The sequence below is a fragment of the Cupressus sempervirens genome, chromosome 4 (assembly GCF_028749045.1).
Source record: "Cupressus sempervirens isolate cs-2001-9-10 chromosome 4, ASM2874904v1, whole genome shotgun sequence".
Taxonomy (NCBI): Eukaryota; Viridiplantae; Streptophyta; class Pinopsida; order Cupressales; family Cupressaceae; genus Cupressus; species Cupressus sempervirens.
In genome coordinates, this window is record NC_143121.1 from 612,382,452 (window position 1) to 612,399,526 (window position 17,075).

General features: G+C 36.8%; 1 protein-coding gene across 1 annotated transcript; it reads left to right on the forward strand.

Annotated features, from left to right (window-relative positions):
• The first annotated feature begins 529 nt into the window (after window positions 1–529).
• Window positions 530–4,266, forward strand: LOC149562727 (uncharacterized). Its single transcript, XM_089823918.1, has 2 exons — window positions 530–3,591; window positions 3,708–4,266. Exons 1-2 carry the CDS (start codon window positions 570–572, stop codon window positions 4,064–4,066), a joined length of 3,381 nt encoding a protein of 1,126 aa, XP_089680044.1. The 5' UTR covers window positions 530–569; the 3' UTR covers window positions 4,067–4,266.
• The last annotated feature ends 12,809 nt before the right edge of the window (window positions 4,267–17,075 follow it).

Here is a 17,075-nt window from a genome sequence, read left to right on the forward strand (position 1 = left end):
TTTCTTCTCATTTTGGGTTCATTCTTCATCTATGAAGTTTTTCTACAGTTTTATTTGTTACAAGACTCTAATTTTAAGGTAATGACGAGGATGGCAGGTAAAAAAAATTCGAGTGACCGTAGAAGCAACAACGCTGTTTGCAAATTTCATCTCGCGACGTAAGCGCGTTTGCCATGAAAATTCTCTCGTAGGTAGAAAAAACTGCTAAAGTAGTTGTAGTGGTCAAATATATTCGTCCAAAATTTTCCAAGCATATCTAGTGAGTGCGAAAAAAACTATAGGTTTACTCTTTTCTCGTGAATGCGTTTATTTACATGTTGATCGTACAGTGGCTTACTGGTCTCGATCCGTTTGACCTGTTGCGAATGATGAGCTGGGTCAACTGATTACTGTGCGGCATGGAATGATTAGTGATGGTCCGCGTCTACTGATTTACCGTGTCTTACGGAATGATTAGCGCGAAATAGCCGATGCATTGGCCTTCTTGCTTACGGTATACGAATTATATAATTTCGCTTTGTCTGCACACTCTCCAACATTGTCGAAATAGATCTTACATAGGAGGTTAGATGATTATTCTCCCTGCTAAAATGTTGTTCAATCTTTCAGACGCCCCATCTTCCAGTCGGAGGGTAACTTCGACTGGGTCTACGACAGCTCTACGTTTGTGTTTGTGTTTGTATGGAATGACATTGCTGACGAGCACTGCCTACGCCCTCTCCGAACAAGGCGACGCTCTGTTACAAATAAAAGCGTCGTTACAGGGAGTTGGAGGCACGGATTTTCTGCCAGACTGGTCCAACTCCTCTCATTTCTGTACTTGGCAAGGCGTCAAATGCGCATCCACATCAGAATCATCGCGCAACGTCATCTCGCTCGCTCTTCCCAGCCGAAACCTGTCCGGTCATCTTTCTCCAATGGTTGGGAAGCTTTTCCGTTTGAGGGAGTTGGACCTTTCTGGCAACAGATTAGGCGGCCATGTTCCTCCTGAGTTGGGAAATTGCACCCATCTTCGGCATCTCAATCTCTCCGACAACTTCTTCAGTGGCGCCATGCCGTCGACATTGGTAAACTGCAGCTTGCTTACTCTACTTGACCTTAGTTCAAATAATATCTCTGGTTTCATTCTTCCAGAGCTTGGGGAGCTGTCAAATCTATCCGAGCTTTACTTGTTTGCCAACAATCTCTCTGGAGCGGTGCCTGCCTCTCTTGGTAAGCTTGCAAATCTTAAAGATTTACAGGCAGGCTATGGCAATAGCTTTACGAGCTCATTACCACCTGAAATTGGTAACTGCTCAAAGCTGAGGTATATTAGCTTTGCCTCCTCCAATCTGTCAGGGACAATCCCATGGGAAATCGGCAAATTGCACAAGCTTAAGGAGCTGTATCTATTTGATAACCAGTTGGACGGAACAATCCCCTCTACCATCGGGGATTGTAAGGCCCTGGAAGTGTTTGATGCTTATGAAAACAATATAGGAGGTCGCATTCCAAGAGAAATCGGCCATCTCAGGCGCCTCCAACTTCTGTTGTTATACAATAATCTTCTTTCGGGGCTTCTTCCCGCTGAATTGGGGAACATGTCAATGCTACAACAGATAGCTTTGCAATTTAACAATCTCGCTGGAATTTTACCGGAGGAAATCAGTCAAGTGAAAAGTTTGAATTTGTTGGACCTGTCCAACAATAATATATCTGGCAGGGTTCCTTCATACTTGGGAAATCTTACAAGCTTAGGAGTAATAAATTTGCAAGGAAACCGATTCAGCGGCACCTTGCCTGAAGGAATTGGCTCTTTACCATATCTTGAAGAGTTTTACGTCAGCAAAAACAACCTGGAAGGTCAGCTGCCTACATCCCTCGGGAATTTCAGCAGCCTGCGGATCCTAGATGCCTATTCCAATCACCTAAGCGGGGAATATCCTCCTCACATATGTAAGGCCAAGCAACTTTTCAAATTAGCTCTTTTTAACAATTCTCTAGAAGGAGATATTACAGTGCTTTTGAAGGATTGTGTTTCATTGGAAAGAGTTCGGCTGCAATATAATCACTTCACAGGCCATATTCCCTCACATATAGCAAAATTGTCTGCTCTGAATTACCTGGAGCTGTCCTTCAACAGACTTTATGGCGATATACCAGCCGAGGTAGGCCAACTCCGCAACCTCACTGCTCTCATTGTTTCTGGGAATTACTTGACTGGATCCATTCCTTCTCAAATTGGGGACCTCACGAATCTGAGGAGGCTCAATTTGAGCAGCAACAAATTCAGCGGAAATATTCCTTCCCAGCTTCGAAGCCTCATCAATTTGGAACGACTAGATCTCAGTGGCAACTCGCTTGAAGGAGCTCTTCCTCGGCATCTCGGCGCCAATTTTTCGGTCTTGCTTGCTTTAAAGATAGGCTCCAACAATTTGACCGGATCTATTCCGGCCTCTCTAGGAGATTGCACAAGCATGATAGAGGTAGATTTATCCCGAAACCGACTAGAGGGATTGATTCCGAGGGAGATAGGAAAGCTGGTGCATTTGTCAACTGGGTTGGATCTCAGTCACAACAGGCTATGTGGTTCTCTTCCAGCCGAGATTGGAAATCTGGTGTTGCTTGAATCATTAGACGTCTCCTTCAACCAGCTTTCTGGTCAGATTCCACCATCCTTGACAGGGTTGAAACTTCTTTCGAAATTCGATTTCTCATTCAACCGGTTCACCGGTCGAATTCCCGCTCTGAAAGCGTCCTCTGAGCATGCAGCAAGCGCTTTTGATGGTAACGATGGTCTGTGCGGGCCGCCCACTTTCAATTCCTGCTTAGAAACCAGGAAGAGTGAGAGTAATGGCAACAGTTTGGGGACAGGCAGCATAGTTAGTATCGTCGTTGGCGGATTCGCTACTGTAGCGCTTGTCATAATAGGTCTTTTGTATTACTGGAGCAGCGGCCAGGTGGCTGCAGAAGGTGAAGACTTGAACGAAGAGGAGGATATCCTTAGTGGATCATTCCCCAAAGTAGAGGTGGATGCTGGTGGAGGTTATAAACACGTGATTACATATGAAGAGGTCTTGAAGGCCACAGAGGAATTCAGTGATAATTATCTAATCGGCTCTGGTAAGTTTGGCAGCGTGTACAAGGTGCTTCTGAGGGAAGCTGAGAACAGCCTGGCAATCGCTGCAAAAGTGTTGAGATTGGCGGAGGATGGGAAACGTAGTTTGTTGCGAGAAATAGAAGCTCTCAAATTCGTCCGCCACAGAAACATTGTACGTTTTCTTGGGTTTGTGTATGGGGGCGGCATCGACATGGACATCCTGCTCTTCGAATACATGGCAAAGGGTTCCTTGGGGGAAGCACTAAAATTGCACAATCTGGGGTGGAGGGTTCGATACAATATAGCTCTCGGAGCCGCCCAAGCTCTCAAATATTTGCACCACGACTGCACACCTCCAATCGTACATCGTGACCTCAAATCTGCCAATATTTTGCTGGACGATGAGTACGTTGCACATGTAGCTGACTTTGGCCTCGCAAAGTTGATCAATCCAGCGGGCCAAACCAGTGTCTCCTCCGTTTACGTTGGCAGTCATGGCTACATGGCTCCAGGTTCACGCGTTTTTATGAAGAGACGGATTCATCTTTATGGTTTTTTTGCGTTTTTTTTTTCCAAAATCTATGAGTTTTTAGCATCACTAAATATCTGTGGGGTTAATTCATTGTAGAATGCGGTTATGGAGTGAGGTCTTCCCCCAAGCAGGATGTGTTCAGCTTTGGAGTTGTGCTGCTGGAGCTTCTCACTGGCAAAGCAGCCGTCGTGGATGCGGAAGAGGGGGGAGGAGAATGCAGAGGTTTGGCTGAATGGGCTGCTGTCATGAAAAAGAATAAGGGCCAAGCAATCAAGGATTTGTTAGACCCAGAGCTACTAAGTGATTACGAAAACTGGGGAGATGAAATCGAGAGTGTGTTTGAGATTTCACTGGAGTGCACTCGACCATCGCCAAAAGAGAGGCCGTCGATGCGTACTGTAGTGGAATCGCTATCTCCCCCGTCGCCGCTGGTAGCGGGATTTGTTTCTGTCTAAATAGTCAAGAATAGAATGATTATCACACAGATTGCACTGCTCAGACTTTCGTGCAAATAAAATCCAATGTTAAGAGGCAATATCTCAGCTTCTCATTTTAGCTTCGCATTAGGTAACATGAACAATTATATGTACCGAGTCTATTTGGTTATGGCATCTTTTACTTTCTAAATATATTATATGTTTTCGTTTGAGCGCAATTTTCGCACTAGAGCAGTTTTATTCTTTTTATGTGACAATAACCTTTTCTTTTTCTTTTTCCTTACGGAACAGGTATAATTTATTTCAAAATAAGTTTCAATTATACTTTTCTTAGTAAGAAAATATATTTCTTTTTATAATACTTTTATTCTATTCAATAGGTTTCACGTGTGGAAAGCGTTTTTAATAGTCATTTTTATGATGTCATTGTTTTTACACTATCACCTTTTTGATATAGTACATAAATTTTACTCCTTTAAAATAAAGGATTTCATTATTTGAATAAAGATTTTGATAGTGATCTATGTTCTATCTTTCTTTTAACAAACAAGTCACCACTTAATTACATCAATTGTTTGCTGCGTGAATTGAGTATCAATAATGGGGGCCCTCCATACACCTTACCATATATGAATTTTATTATTAGTGAAGAGTGGATATAATGATATTGTAAGTTGAGTGTCATATATGGTTTCTTTATATGATTCTTGCATTATAATTTACAGACATGAATGTGTTAACTTTGGTTTTGAGATGTAATTGTAGTATTTGTCTAAGACTAAGAAACATTTTCAATGGTAGAATGCAAAAACTACAAGACATAGCCCATATATCAATGTATAAAAAGAAGAAAACAAAAGTATAAAAAAAGGCTTAATCCCTTAATATTATCAAATATGTGGGGTTCATTATGATCATGGGAAGTAACTAACACTGTTAGACTCATTTGAAAGCTTGTATTTAGAAATTAATTGTGTAACCTTTTCTTACCCAATGTGATAAAGCATATAACATAATTTAATTTTTTTTAAAGTTTCAAAAGTATTAATCAACAAAAATTCTTCGATCAAATTAATAAATTCTCTCAATGACATTTTGGTGCACTTGGGATATAATATATCTACATTTATAAGATAATCATATACACTCTCATAAAATTAGAACACTTCTTTCTACTTTAAAATATAAAATTCTTTTGTGAAATTCTTCACTATCAGACATTTTTAGCTTGAGAACAAAACTCTTAGAATCTTTTGCCCTTGTAGAACTACCATAAAAGATGAATGCCTCACATTAATTACATATTATATCATTTCTTAGTAGTTCTCCAACTAAATTAATAGTTAAATAATTAGTAGCCTAAATCTTTAAAACTTTTTTGTAATCAATTGATGAAAATCAAGATTTCAACTCTATTGAAAGAAATAATATCATTTTAAGACATTTGTTTCTATGTAAGCAAAATGTAGAGGGACAAATATTTTTTGGGTTGCTTCTACATCTATATATCTATTATATACAATTTTAATATCCTTGAAAGGGCATTACTATTCTTGTACAAGTAATACAAATCTAAATATTATAGTAGAATTTTTTTTTTTAGGAAATATGATAATTAATAGTTATTAAATTAAATGACAAATGAAAATAAATTAAGAGATTATATAAAAAGGATTTTTTTTAAGAGAGTGTGAAATAGTATAAAAATGTGTGTGTGTGTGTGTGTGCGCGCGCGCGCGCGCGCGCGCGCGTGTGTGTGTGTGTGTGTGTGTGTGTGTGTGTGTGTGTGTGTGTGTGCATATAATAATTAGAATGAGTTGAACATATGTGTTGGATGCACAACATGTCATACATTAAAGTATATCAATATAATTTGTTATGAATTATATAATATAATGAATGTAATTTATGCAATGTAGTTTAACTTGAATTGCATATATAACTTTTTCCCTTTCATTAAATCATGCCAAGATTGACTACATATAATAAAATGTCAAACCTTAGATTCTAGTCAAACTTTTGTTCTCAACATTTGCATCTAATGTCTAGACATTGGTTGTTATTTTTTCACAAGGAGGGGGATCATACCAAAGATAGAAATTAGAGTTAAGAGCTCAAAAAAATGAAAATTTCATTTAAAAAATCTAAAATATTATTTTATCTAGTAAAGATTGAACTAGTATTAATAACATAAAAAATGAATTCAATGTGTATAATAAATACCTTTTAAGAAGAATTAATGAAAATTGATAAACTAACACTAGTGATAATACTATCACAAGATAACAACTCATCCTCAATAATAATTTAACCTTCCCATGCCTATGCACATGAAAAGTAAGGAGGGCAATACTTATGGAAAGTTATTGTATCAATTTTAGATATTTTCTCAAGCTTTGTTGGGGATTTTCATTTTGTTCATGTTTATCTCAAACTTGTTCCGAGCTTCAAATTTTCAATTGGAAAAAGTTAGTTGTTGAGGAAAATCATAGAAATATTACTATGGGTGGATCTCTAAGAAGGCATGAATCAAGGGACTATGATTTTTTGAAGAAAGAACCTAAAGTGTGGGATAAGGTGGATAAGGGTGGTTTGGTGCCTTACATGATAATAATGAGGGATGCCAAGCTAGAGATTACTGAGGCATTTTTCAATGGATGGGAAACAAGTATGGTCACCATAGCTATGAGATGTCTCAAGTGTGATATCAACATTATGGTGCTATTAACGACTCTCAAAGAAAGAGCTATGAACTTTTACCAAAATGAATAAATATTTGACAAAGTAGTTAAGAAATTTTCAAAGGCTGATGATGGGGCTCTAGTTGGGGCGGGGCGGGGGGGGTGGGGGGCTTGGGGGGGTGGTGTTCTTCTTCTAGAAAAACATTGTGGAAATTGGTCCTAAAAGAAATTATCCAGTACATTAATATGGATAGGAGGTATGATTGGGCTCGAGTTTATAATTTTTTGTTCTATTAAATCATTACAAACACAAAATTAGGGTTTGATTTATAATTTATTTTAAATGTGAAATAATACCTAAACACCTTGGTAGTGGTAAATGAAAAAGAGAGTAGTTGATGGAGGGATAGAAGAAAAAATATAGTCTTTGAAAAGGAAGAAGAAGAATGTGAATTATATAGAAATGATGATTGATTCTTAAGGAGCTAGTGAGGAAAATGTAAAAATTTTGGAAATGGAGGAGGATGTTGAGAGTAATTATTCTAGTGGGTTAGTGGAAAAATTATTCAAAATGACTAGTACATGCCTCTCCCCTATTTTGGATCATTTGGAGGAAGTGAAAGAAAGCTTGCAGAAGAAGGAGGATGTTGGTGTCAAGAATATTGCTAGTGGTGAGGAAGAGGATGATTTTGATAAAGAAGCCTTGTTCTCTAAATCTTTCAAGGAAAAAATCACACATGATGTTTTCATTAAGCTAGATAATTCACCACTTAGAACCTTCCCCAAAGAAACAAAAGAAAAGAATTAAGAAAATAGAGAAAAGATTTTGATAGTTTCCAATCTAGTTTATACGAATGAGGTCAATGTGAAATAGCTGGAGGATGATATCAAAGGGATGGGCATTCAACCTCCTCTAGGTGTGTTTCAAATTGTGAAGGCTATCTCCATGTACACCTTTAGAATGGAGAAATAGACTTTTAATTCTACAAAGAAGCTCAATAATAACTATAGAGCTCTAAATGCCAAAATGGAGGAAGTTGTGAATAAGCTGAATAAGGGGCCTAACATTTCTCCCACTAGGAATGATATGAATAAGAATAATCTGGTATAGGCGTTGGTAAATAGAATTGAGAACTTGGAAAGAACTACTAATACCTTGGTCAATAATTACCAGAAACTTTTGGAGGCCTCAGTGGAGAGTATGAACAAAATTGGAAGTAATATAGATCTAAAGGTGAAAAAAATTGCAATGTCAGAAATGGATGAAGTTAAGGTTGCAAAAGAGTCTTTGAGTAAGAAAAGAACTAAATCTACTACAAGGAATTTTGAGGCCAAGAATGATGACATAATCAAAGAGGATGTCAAGTGGTCATGGAAAAGATCAAGGAAAAGAGGGAGGAGCTAGCTCTTGAGCCAACCTAATCTTTGGCTAGTTGTCTTTTTTTTCTAATCTTTTGTATTTTTGAGTCATTAGTTTGGATATGTCTATTGGTTTTGTTGCTGGTCTTGGTCTCTATTTGATACTAGTTCTGTGGTGGGCTGCTAGTTGTCTAGGGTTGTTCATTTTCTTTTCCAATATAGTTAAAAACTGATGAACCTTTTAAATATTTTGTAATGATTGTTGATTTATTAGGCCCCATCTAGAAAACTTGTTTTAACCCTTAATCATAAATAGTAACCTTCCCATTAATTTAGATAATAAATCATATCAATAATCATAATATTTATCTCATTAAATAAATTACTTAACAATATACTATATTGATATTTGAAATGAACAACTTAACAATATACTCACAAATCTTCTAAAACTTTAGATTGCACCATTTCTTAAAATAAAATAAAAAGTATAATCCTAAACTCAACTCCATAGTTATAAAGGAAACAATCTAGAAAGATGAAATAAGAAGACCTGAAGCCAATTGTAGTATAGGGTATCTCATTTTATTTAATTGTCCAATAGATATTTGACCAAGTAATGTTTAAAGTTGAAACATTGAATTGAGAACAAGTATTTGATCATATTCCACAAATTGTTTAGTTCCCCTCCTATAGAAGTGGGTAGTAAATTTATATACATATCACAGTTAGCGTCATGCATTTTAATCTCTGTTAAAATCTTAGAACAAATTGGGAATCTTTGTAAATACAATTGGAGCATTTTGTCAATTATAATGCATAGAAAAAGTAAGTTCTATCATATTATACTAAAATACATTGCATCCAAGCCATTTTCTAGCTACTATACCAATTACTTCATGGCATTGCCAAAGTAAGATTTTATTGCTGAAAGTAAAATACATGCAAGTTAAAAATAACAAAAACTCATGTTTCATTATTCTATGTATTTCTATAATTTGTGACACTTGTCAATTTTAACATGTTGAATAGAAAGAAAATAAGATTTCCCTTTCTTAACCCTAATTTTCAATTTGATGATCCAAATTTATTAAGCACAAGAGAGTGATCAAATGCATAAATGAATCATATGATGGAAAATAGGGAGAAAGGAGGTTATATAATCTTTCTATTATGGGGGAGTATGTGCCTAAATCCTTAAATAAATAAAAGACAAATACTTTCCTTGAAGTAGAATAATTCTAGAAAATATTGATTTCTGATAAATGTATGTAGTTTTTGGAAAATTTTCAACATATTCTAAAGTGGAATATCAAGATGGAAAAAACCTAGAAATATTTTGTCTTTTTGAAGGGAGGTCAACCTTGACCCTATTGGTGAGGCACAATCTTACCCCGAGGCACAACTGTACCCCCAAAAGTCAACCTTGACCTATACTACTCCAACAAAATTTATCTTTGCAGATCTCACAAGTTTGAAGAAAAGGGTTATCTAAATTTATTCTTCAATTCATTGTTCCAGATCTATATCTATAAGAAAAATGGCTTTTTTGTTTGGATAAGGGGTTTTCCTTAGTCAAACTCTAGTTTGGAATCAACCTTAATAATGGAATTGAAATGGAGAAGGCTAGCAAGTAGTAGAAGTAAATCTAACAATGAAGCTATGATACTCAATAGATATGTAATTTTGCATTTGAAATGTAAACAAGTATATTGATATGAAAGCTTAAACATAACATTAACAAATGTAAATCAAAACCTCCATGATCATATGCTTGGAATCCACCTTAATATAAGAATGAATAGATCTTGAAGATGAACAAAGTATCTTTAAGGAGGATCACACCACCATGATGGATGGATCTGGGGTTTTTAATGATGAATCTTGAATGCTTCAATCCTTGATCTTCAATGGAAAACTCGAATGATAGAATTTTTGCTCACTTGAAAAGTAGGTAGTTTCTCATAGATAGTAGATGCACTCATGAAAAAGGTAGATAATTGCTCCTCAAAAAGTCCTCAATTAATAAATAGAAAGTAGATTTCAAAATGAGGGAAGAAGGCTTCCTTATATAGAGATCTAGGGCACTACAACCTAAAGAAGACAGACAAAAGAGAATTAAACCCCATTTAACCTTAACCCATAGGAATAAACCTAGATTAAATGTAATTTAAGAGTCTACCATTCTGAAACCTAAAATAGCTGACTTGGAAGTGACAAGAGAAACTTTCTGAAGCCCAAGATCCCAAAACTTCTAGAAATTAAAAATAGGACCTAGGGTCAAGGACAAGGTCGATCCTTGACCTAAGTTAGGGTCAAGTTCATCCTTGACCTAGATCAAGCTCATCCTTGACCAAGGTCAAGGTCAAGGTCAAGTTGACCTAGAAGGTCATCCTTGACCCAGAGGCCAAAGTCCTCAGTTTCACAAAGTAGTTTATTAGAAATAGGTTCTCTCTCTCTCTCTCTCTCTCTCTCTCTACACACACACACACACACACACAGAGAGAGAGAGAGAGAGAGAGAGAGAGAGAGAGAGAGAGAGAGAGAAGAATGGGTGGAAAATAGTCAGATCTAGGCAAAGACCCATTCAAGGCACTTGACATGACCCTAGACCACTTACTTGGAGGGCTAAATGCTTTCGTTTTAAGATGATACACATGTATAGTGCAAGGTATCACATACTATCTATTTTTTTGCATGCATGAACCTTCATAACATACACCATCACCCTTTCTCTGTTGAGAACCTAATAAACAATCATTGAGGGAAAAGAATCCATAGAATGGATAATAATGTAAGGAAACTTCACAATAAAGAATATAATTGTTTCCACATAACCCATAATAGATCTGAAATAAACACAAAATTAAAAAATCCATGCAAGAGAATAGACAACATACCCACAAAATTGTGACACAAGATATACCCTGGGAAACCCTCATTGAGGGAAAAACCTAGCCTCCAAAAGCATCCATCATCATGTATTATTCAGCAAAAATACCATTGCCATACAACGATGGAAGCCTTCATGGTCATAGCCACAACCGAGCAAACTATGTGAACAAGCATGAATCCACACATCCCATGCCATGCTTTCAACCTTCACAAATGCTCCCTTGGCTAACCTATCAAGCCTCTTCCCGCTCGACTCTTGCCTTTTGTCTTCTCCTTGTTGCTCTTTCTCTCTCTCTACAACAACTACCCTTGTGGCTGCTTATATAGTAGCAAGTCCCACAAAACCACCAAGTGGTATTACATAAACCATGTGCTAAAACCATGTGCTACCTAACCCACTGACCCCACATTTAATATTGGGCATTTAATTCTTTTCCCCAATATTAAATAATTACATGAAATATTATCACAATGTTACAATACAACTCATCAAGAATATTCCATGGGAATCTTTACATGTTACACGTCCATCTAGGCACAACATTACATAATAAAATAAAATAATAAAATAAAAATATTATGCAATGTGTGCAACACCCATTATCTCAACAATCTCCCACTTGTTGTATACATTGCATAGGGTCAATCCGTAGCCACATAAATGAACAAGGGAACAATCCCTCCTAGTACATCCACCATCATGGATCAAAATACACCAAGTGCTCCATCCTTGTACCCGCAACAAAATCAAAGTATCCAACATCTCGAACATGAATGATCTCACCTCCTATTATGCCACTCCCACTGGACATACATAGAAGCCATCCAAAGAGAAAAGCCACCCAACCTGTTGCATTAGAAGATCCTAAAATCCTGTACCAACTGAAATTCCAAGCACAAAAACCTTATCCAAAGGTAATCACATGTATCCGTAGTTGTCAAAATATCCATAGCTGAAATAGCACCCACAGCAAGTGCCAAACCCATCCAACTATCCATACCTCAAAGGTATAACAAGTGAATCTCATATCACTGACATATCCAATCTGTAACTTGCAATCACAAGCCTCAAGAGCAATACCTGCCACATATATACCAAGAAGCTCCCACTGCAAAAGATAATGTCAAATCTATAACCAATCCGCTCACAACATCTCAAAGAAGTGAATCCATGTAGTATCAAGGACATCCACAATACATAAACCAATATCCTGCAAGAACAACTCTCATAACAAGTCTCTAATAGTCTCCCAAATTCTCCACAACCAACAAAAGAAAGAGATAAAGAAATAACCATGTCATCTCTCACATGACATACATGAGCACAAACTAGTGATCACAATCTCTAACCAATCTCAAATCCAATGTAGGCAAAACTGAACATCTAGGAAGATAACCAAGACCAGAGAAAACCATGCAAATCATAACCTATATCATGTCCTTCTACACACACCTCTAGATGTAAACTATGCAAGTATGATCTCCTCCATAAAACCCCAACGAGAAGCCTCAACAACACCCAAAGCATACCATATAGCTAATCATAGATGTAAGCCTCTCACAAGAAGATCAAACTCAATAAAATCATTCCTAAACCAAGGAATAACCATTCCTAATCCAAGGAAAATGCCCAATATAAAACCATCTCCTAAATTCAACCAACATAACAACATATGCACATGGAGATAACCAATGCTAAACCATCTCTCAAATGAACCCTCCAGAACTAACTCATGTACCATAGCTCAAGATCCATAACCATGAAAGACAAGCATAAATATAATGCAACTGAGAGAAACAATGGGCTATACCTCTCAAGTAGCAAACCGCCAAGTAGCCCAAGAGTGGGGAATGAGAATGCTCATCAAGATACCCAAGTCTCCAACCAAGACTCATCTAAGAACAATCTCCTCTCAAGTCCATATCAGGTGACTACCCCTCGGACTTCCTGTTGAAACCATCAACTGTCCCAACAAATACTTCTCTAATCCAAGAGAAATCAGCATCACGACCATCTCTAAGTATCCATGAGCACCTGTAACCAATCAATCCATGCCAACTCCAAATGCAACATAGCAATATCATGAAGTATCCAGCTTATGATCAGTGTACTCAATACCAAGAAACTAAACCAAGATCAATGTCAAAGTTCCAACCATGGCCTCAAGAACATAAACATGACAACATGATCTTACCATCTCAATCAAAGAGATAACATACTCCATATGAACACACCATAACATGTCACAACTCTAAACGCGTATCAAGAGTATACCATGACATAATAATGAAACCATCCTCACACCAAGGATAACATGCCAAATAAAAGCATAAACCACACCTTTGCCAAGAACCATGTGAGTCCTCAGGATGCAACCATCTCCACACACCATGAAGAAAACCATCTCCACATACCAAGAAGAACCATCTCCACACACCATGAAGATAACCAAGAACTCCATGAGTCCTCAAGATCTAACCATCTTCAAACACCATGAAGATAATAAGTGCACCATGCAAATGTCAAAGATGCTTCTGCAGCAACAGGATCTAAGACAAACCTCCAACATCTGCAAACTCTCAATAAATATATCATTGCCAACAACTCCCACTCAACTGTGGTACCAAGTCACCTATGGCATCATAAAATCCATCCTCTCCAAACCAAGAAGATATAAACCAAACCAGGAACTAATCCTGCACTGTCACCCCATCACTGTCACAAGCTCCCACTAAACCATGTATCCAAGCTATCCATGACATCATGATGAAAAACCATCCTCTAACCATGAGAATCAACCAAGGCATCAAACCATCAAAGAACTCAAAGTGCACATCATGAGCTCCTCAAAAGAAACCAAATAACCATGATTCTCAACCAAAAAGATATACCACCATAACTGAATTAGAAATCCAAGCTAATGAACATCAAGGATGTACATGTATAACCAATCATGTCATGCCAAAATCCATGACACCGTGATCACATCCATGAACTAAGCATCTGGCTCTCAAAGTGTTCAACCTGTCAGCATAAAATAGTCAACCACAATCCTCCACCATGACTATACCTGGTAACAACATCTCATCCCTTCTACATGAAGATAAAATCATATGACTTAGGGCATAGACAACCCAAATCAAAGCCACCAATCTGAATATGCATCAATAATGAAAGATCAATGGGCAAAGACAACCCATAACCAGGCCATAAATGTAACCTGTAAGTATAGACCGCTTATAACACTACACAACTTGTAGACCAAACAAGTCATCACACATATCCAAACCAAAAACTAATAACCATATCATCATGAGACCAATATGAAATATGAATTGAGTATACAATGACATCAAAACTTAAATTTCCAATGCCATAAACTCACAATGTTACCATAGTCAAAATATAATTATAAAATGTTCAGATCAATATATCAACAAATAAATCATGCCAAACTTGTACCAAATCTGAACCAATGTGTAGAGCTCTCCAAGAGCTTTCCGTTGACTACTCGAAATCCAAAATCTGACTCTGTATGCCCAAGTTATGCCCTAATCCGTGCTCAAAATAAACAACATCTGACTTTAGGGCTCTTAAAACCTGACAAAATCTCAAAATCATAGAAACAAACCTACACCATCTTGTAGTGCTCTGAATTAGCTTTCTAACGCCTGTAAGAACTCTGAAATTTGATATTCTGAGAGAAAGTTATGGTCGTTTTACTAAGACAGTCTTTTTACCATTTTTAGTACGATTTTTCATTTTTCATTTTTTTCAGTGACAAAAATTTCAACGTGATTAAATTTGATGGCCATCATGGGCTGAAATTAAAAAACTCTTTCATTTCCTTTGAACATGGCCAAACTAGGGCATATTATATATCAAAATTTATGGAAATGTTGACCCGGATCTAGTGGTGAGGTCTGTTTTTACCCAGGAGGTCATTTCTGCATGCTACCCCCCAAAACCCTCATTTAAATGAAACATCCGAAAAATTCTTTTGTCCAAAAAATTTCACATGCCCAAATCTTTTAACATCCCATCATAACAGAAAATCCAAAACCGTCAGATCTGCAATAAAACATTCATATATCTTGCCCTTTTCTTTTATCCTCTCATGTATTCCCATGGATTCAATCTTGGGTTACAATAATAAAACCATAGCTCTAATACCATTTGTAAAGAAACTTGGCAATAAAGAATATAACTGTTTTCACATAACCCATAATAGATCTAAAATAAGCACAAAATTAAAAAATCCATGCAAGAGAATAGACAACATACCCACAAAATTGTGACACAAGATATACCTTGGGAAACCCTCATTGAGGGAAAAACCCAACCTCCAAAAGCATCCATCATCATGTATTATTCAGCAAAAATACCATTGCCATACAACCATGGAAGCCTTCATGGCCATAGCCACGACCGAGCAAACTATGTGAACAAGCATGAATCCACAATCCCATGCCATGCTTTCAACCTTCACAAATGCTCCCTTGGCTAACCTATCAAGCCTTGTCCCGCTCGACTCTTGCCTTTTGTCTTCTCCTTATCACTCTTTCTCTCTCTCTACAACAACTACCCTTGTGGCTGCTTATATAGTAGCAAGTCCCACAAAACCACCAAGTGGTATTACATAAACCATGTGCTAAAACCATGTGCTACCTAACCCACTGACCCCACATTTAATATTGGGCATTTAATTCTTTTCCCCAATATTAAATAATTACATGAAATATTATCACAATGTTACAATACAACTCATCAAGAATATTCCATGGGAATCTTTACATGTTGCACGTCCATCTAGGCACAACATTACATAATAAAATAAAATAATAAAATAACAATATTATGCAATGTGTGCAACACCCATTATCTCAACAAATAATATATAAAAATAGCCAAAACAATCAAGTGATTAACATACGCATAATATAAGTAAAAGAAACCCACATCTTCTCATTCAATGTGTTGTCTTCTATGGTTGACATGATGTAGAAAAACAACACTCTACAACAAATGTTAGATGTATTAGGTGGAAACATGTAGGAGATGATTAGGTCGGGGATAACTTTAGTGGTGAATTTCACACAATGGGGACCTTGAATGTAAAGAAGCCTCATGCTCTAAATCTTTCAAGGAAAACATCACCCATGATGTTTTAATTAAACTAGATAATTCACCACTTAGAACCTTCCCTAAAGAAACAAAACAAAAGAATTAAGAAACTAGAGAAAGGATCTTAATAGTTGTCAATCTAGTCAATATGAATGAGGTCAATGTGAAATAGTTAGAGGATGATATCAAAGGGATGGACATTCAACCTCCTCTAGGTGTGCTCCAAACTATGAAGGCTATCTCCATGTATACCTTTAGAATGGAGAAATAGGCTTTTACTTCTACAAAGAAGCTCAATATTAACTATAGAGCTCTAAATGCCAAAATGGACGAAGTTGTGAATAAGCTAAATGAGGGGCCTAATGTTTGTCCCACTAGGAATGATATAAATAAGAATAATTTGGTATAGGGGCTTGTAAATAGAATTGAGAACTTGGAAAGAACTACTAATTGTTAGAAATTCTTTAGAATAACTAGGGGGGAGGGGGTAGTGTGAATCAGTTATTCAAGGTCCAAATGTCCAATTCAATTTTTTTCACTAAGTAAAGTGTGCCCATAAAACTATTCAATCATTCAAGCTTAAACATTCCTATTCAACAGGTTACTGTAAATCAACATGCAAGCATAACACATGAAAAATTAACACATAACATAGTGATTTACATTGAAACCCAATTTGAGAAAAACTACCAGTAACATGCTACTCAATTCTCACTCTTCTTAAGTGATGCCCTGTGAAAGGCCTGCCCTGTTAAAGACTACAACACATTGTTAAATGTGACTTGGTTAAAGGATTCAACCACCCTGTTAGAAGTGGGCCTGGTTATAGGACGTTAGAACATTCACTTGGAATGTCACCCTATTAAAGGATTTACAAATGGCTATTAAACCAACCTAAGGCCATAGGATTTCTATTTACCCTAACTGATACAATTGCTAGAGAGTAACAATAAGGGGTTTTGACCTA

What these genes read in the sequence shown, in the direction of transcription:
- LOC149562727 (XM_089823918.1), top strand. Translation starts at nt 570, where the DNA reads ATGATTATTCTCCCTGCTAAAATGTTGTTCAATCTTTCAGACGCCCCA. An exon ending in TCATGGCTACATGGCTCCAG is followed by an intron (nt 3,592 to 3,707) that starts GTTCACGCGTTT and finishes AATTCATTGTAG; the next exon opens with AATGCGGTTATGGAGTGAGG.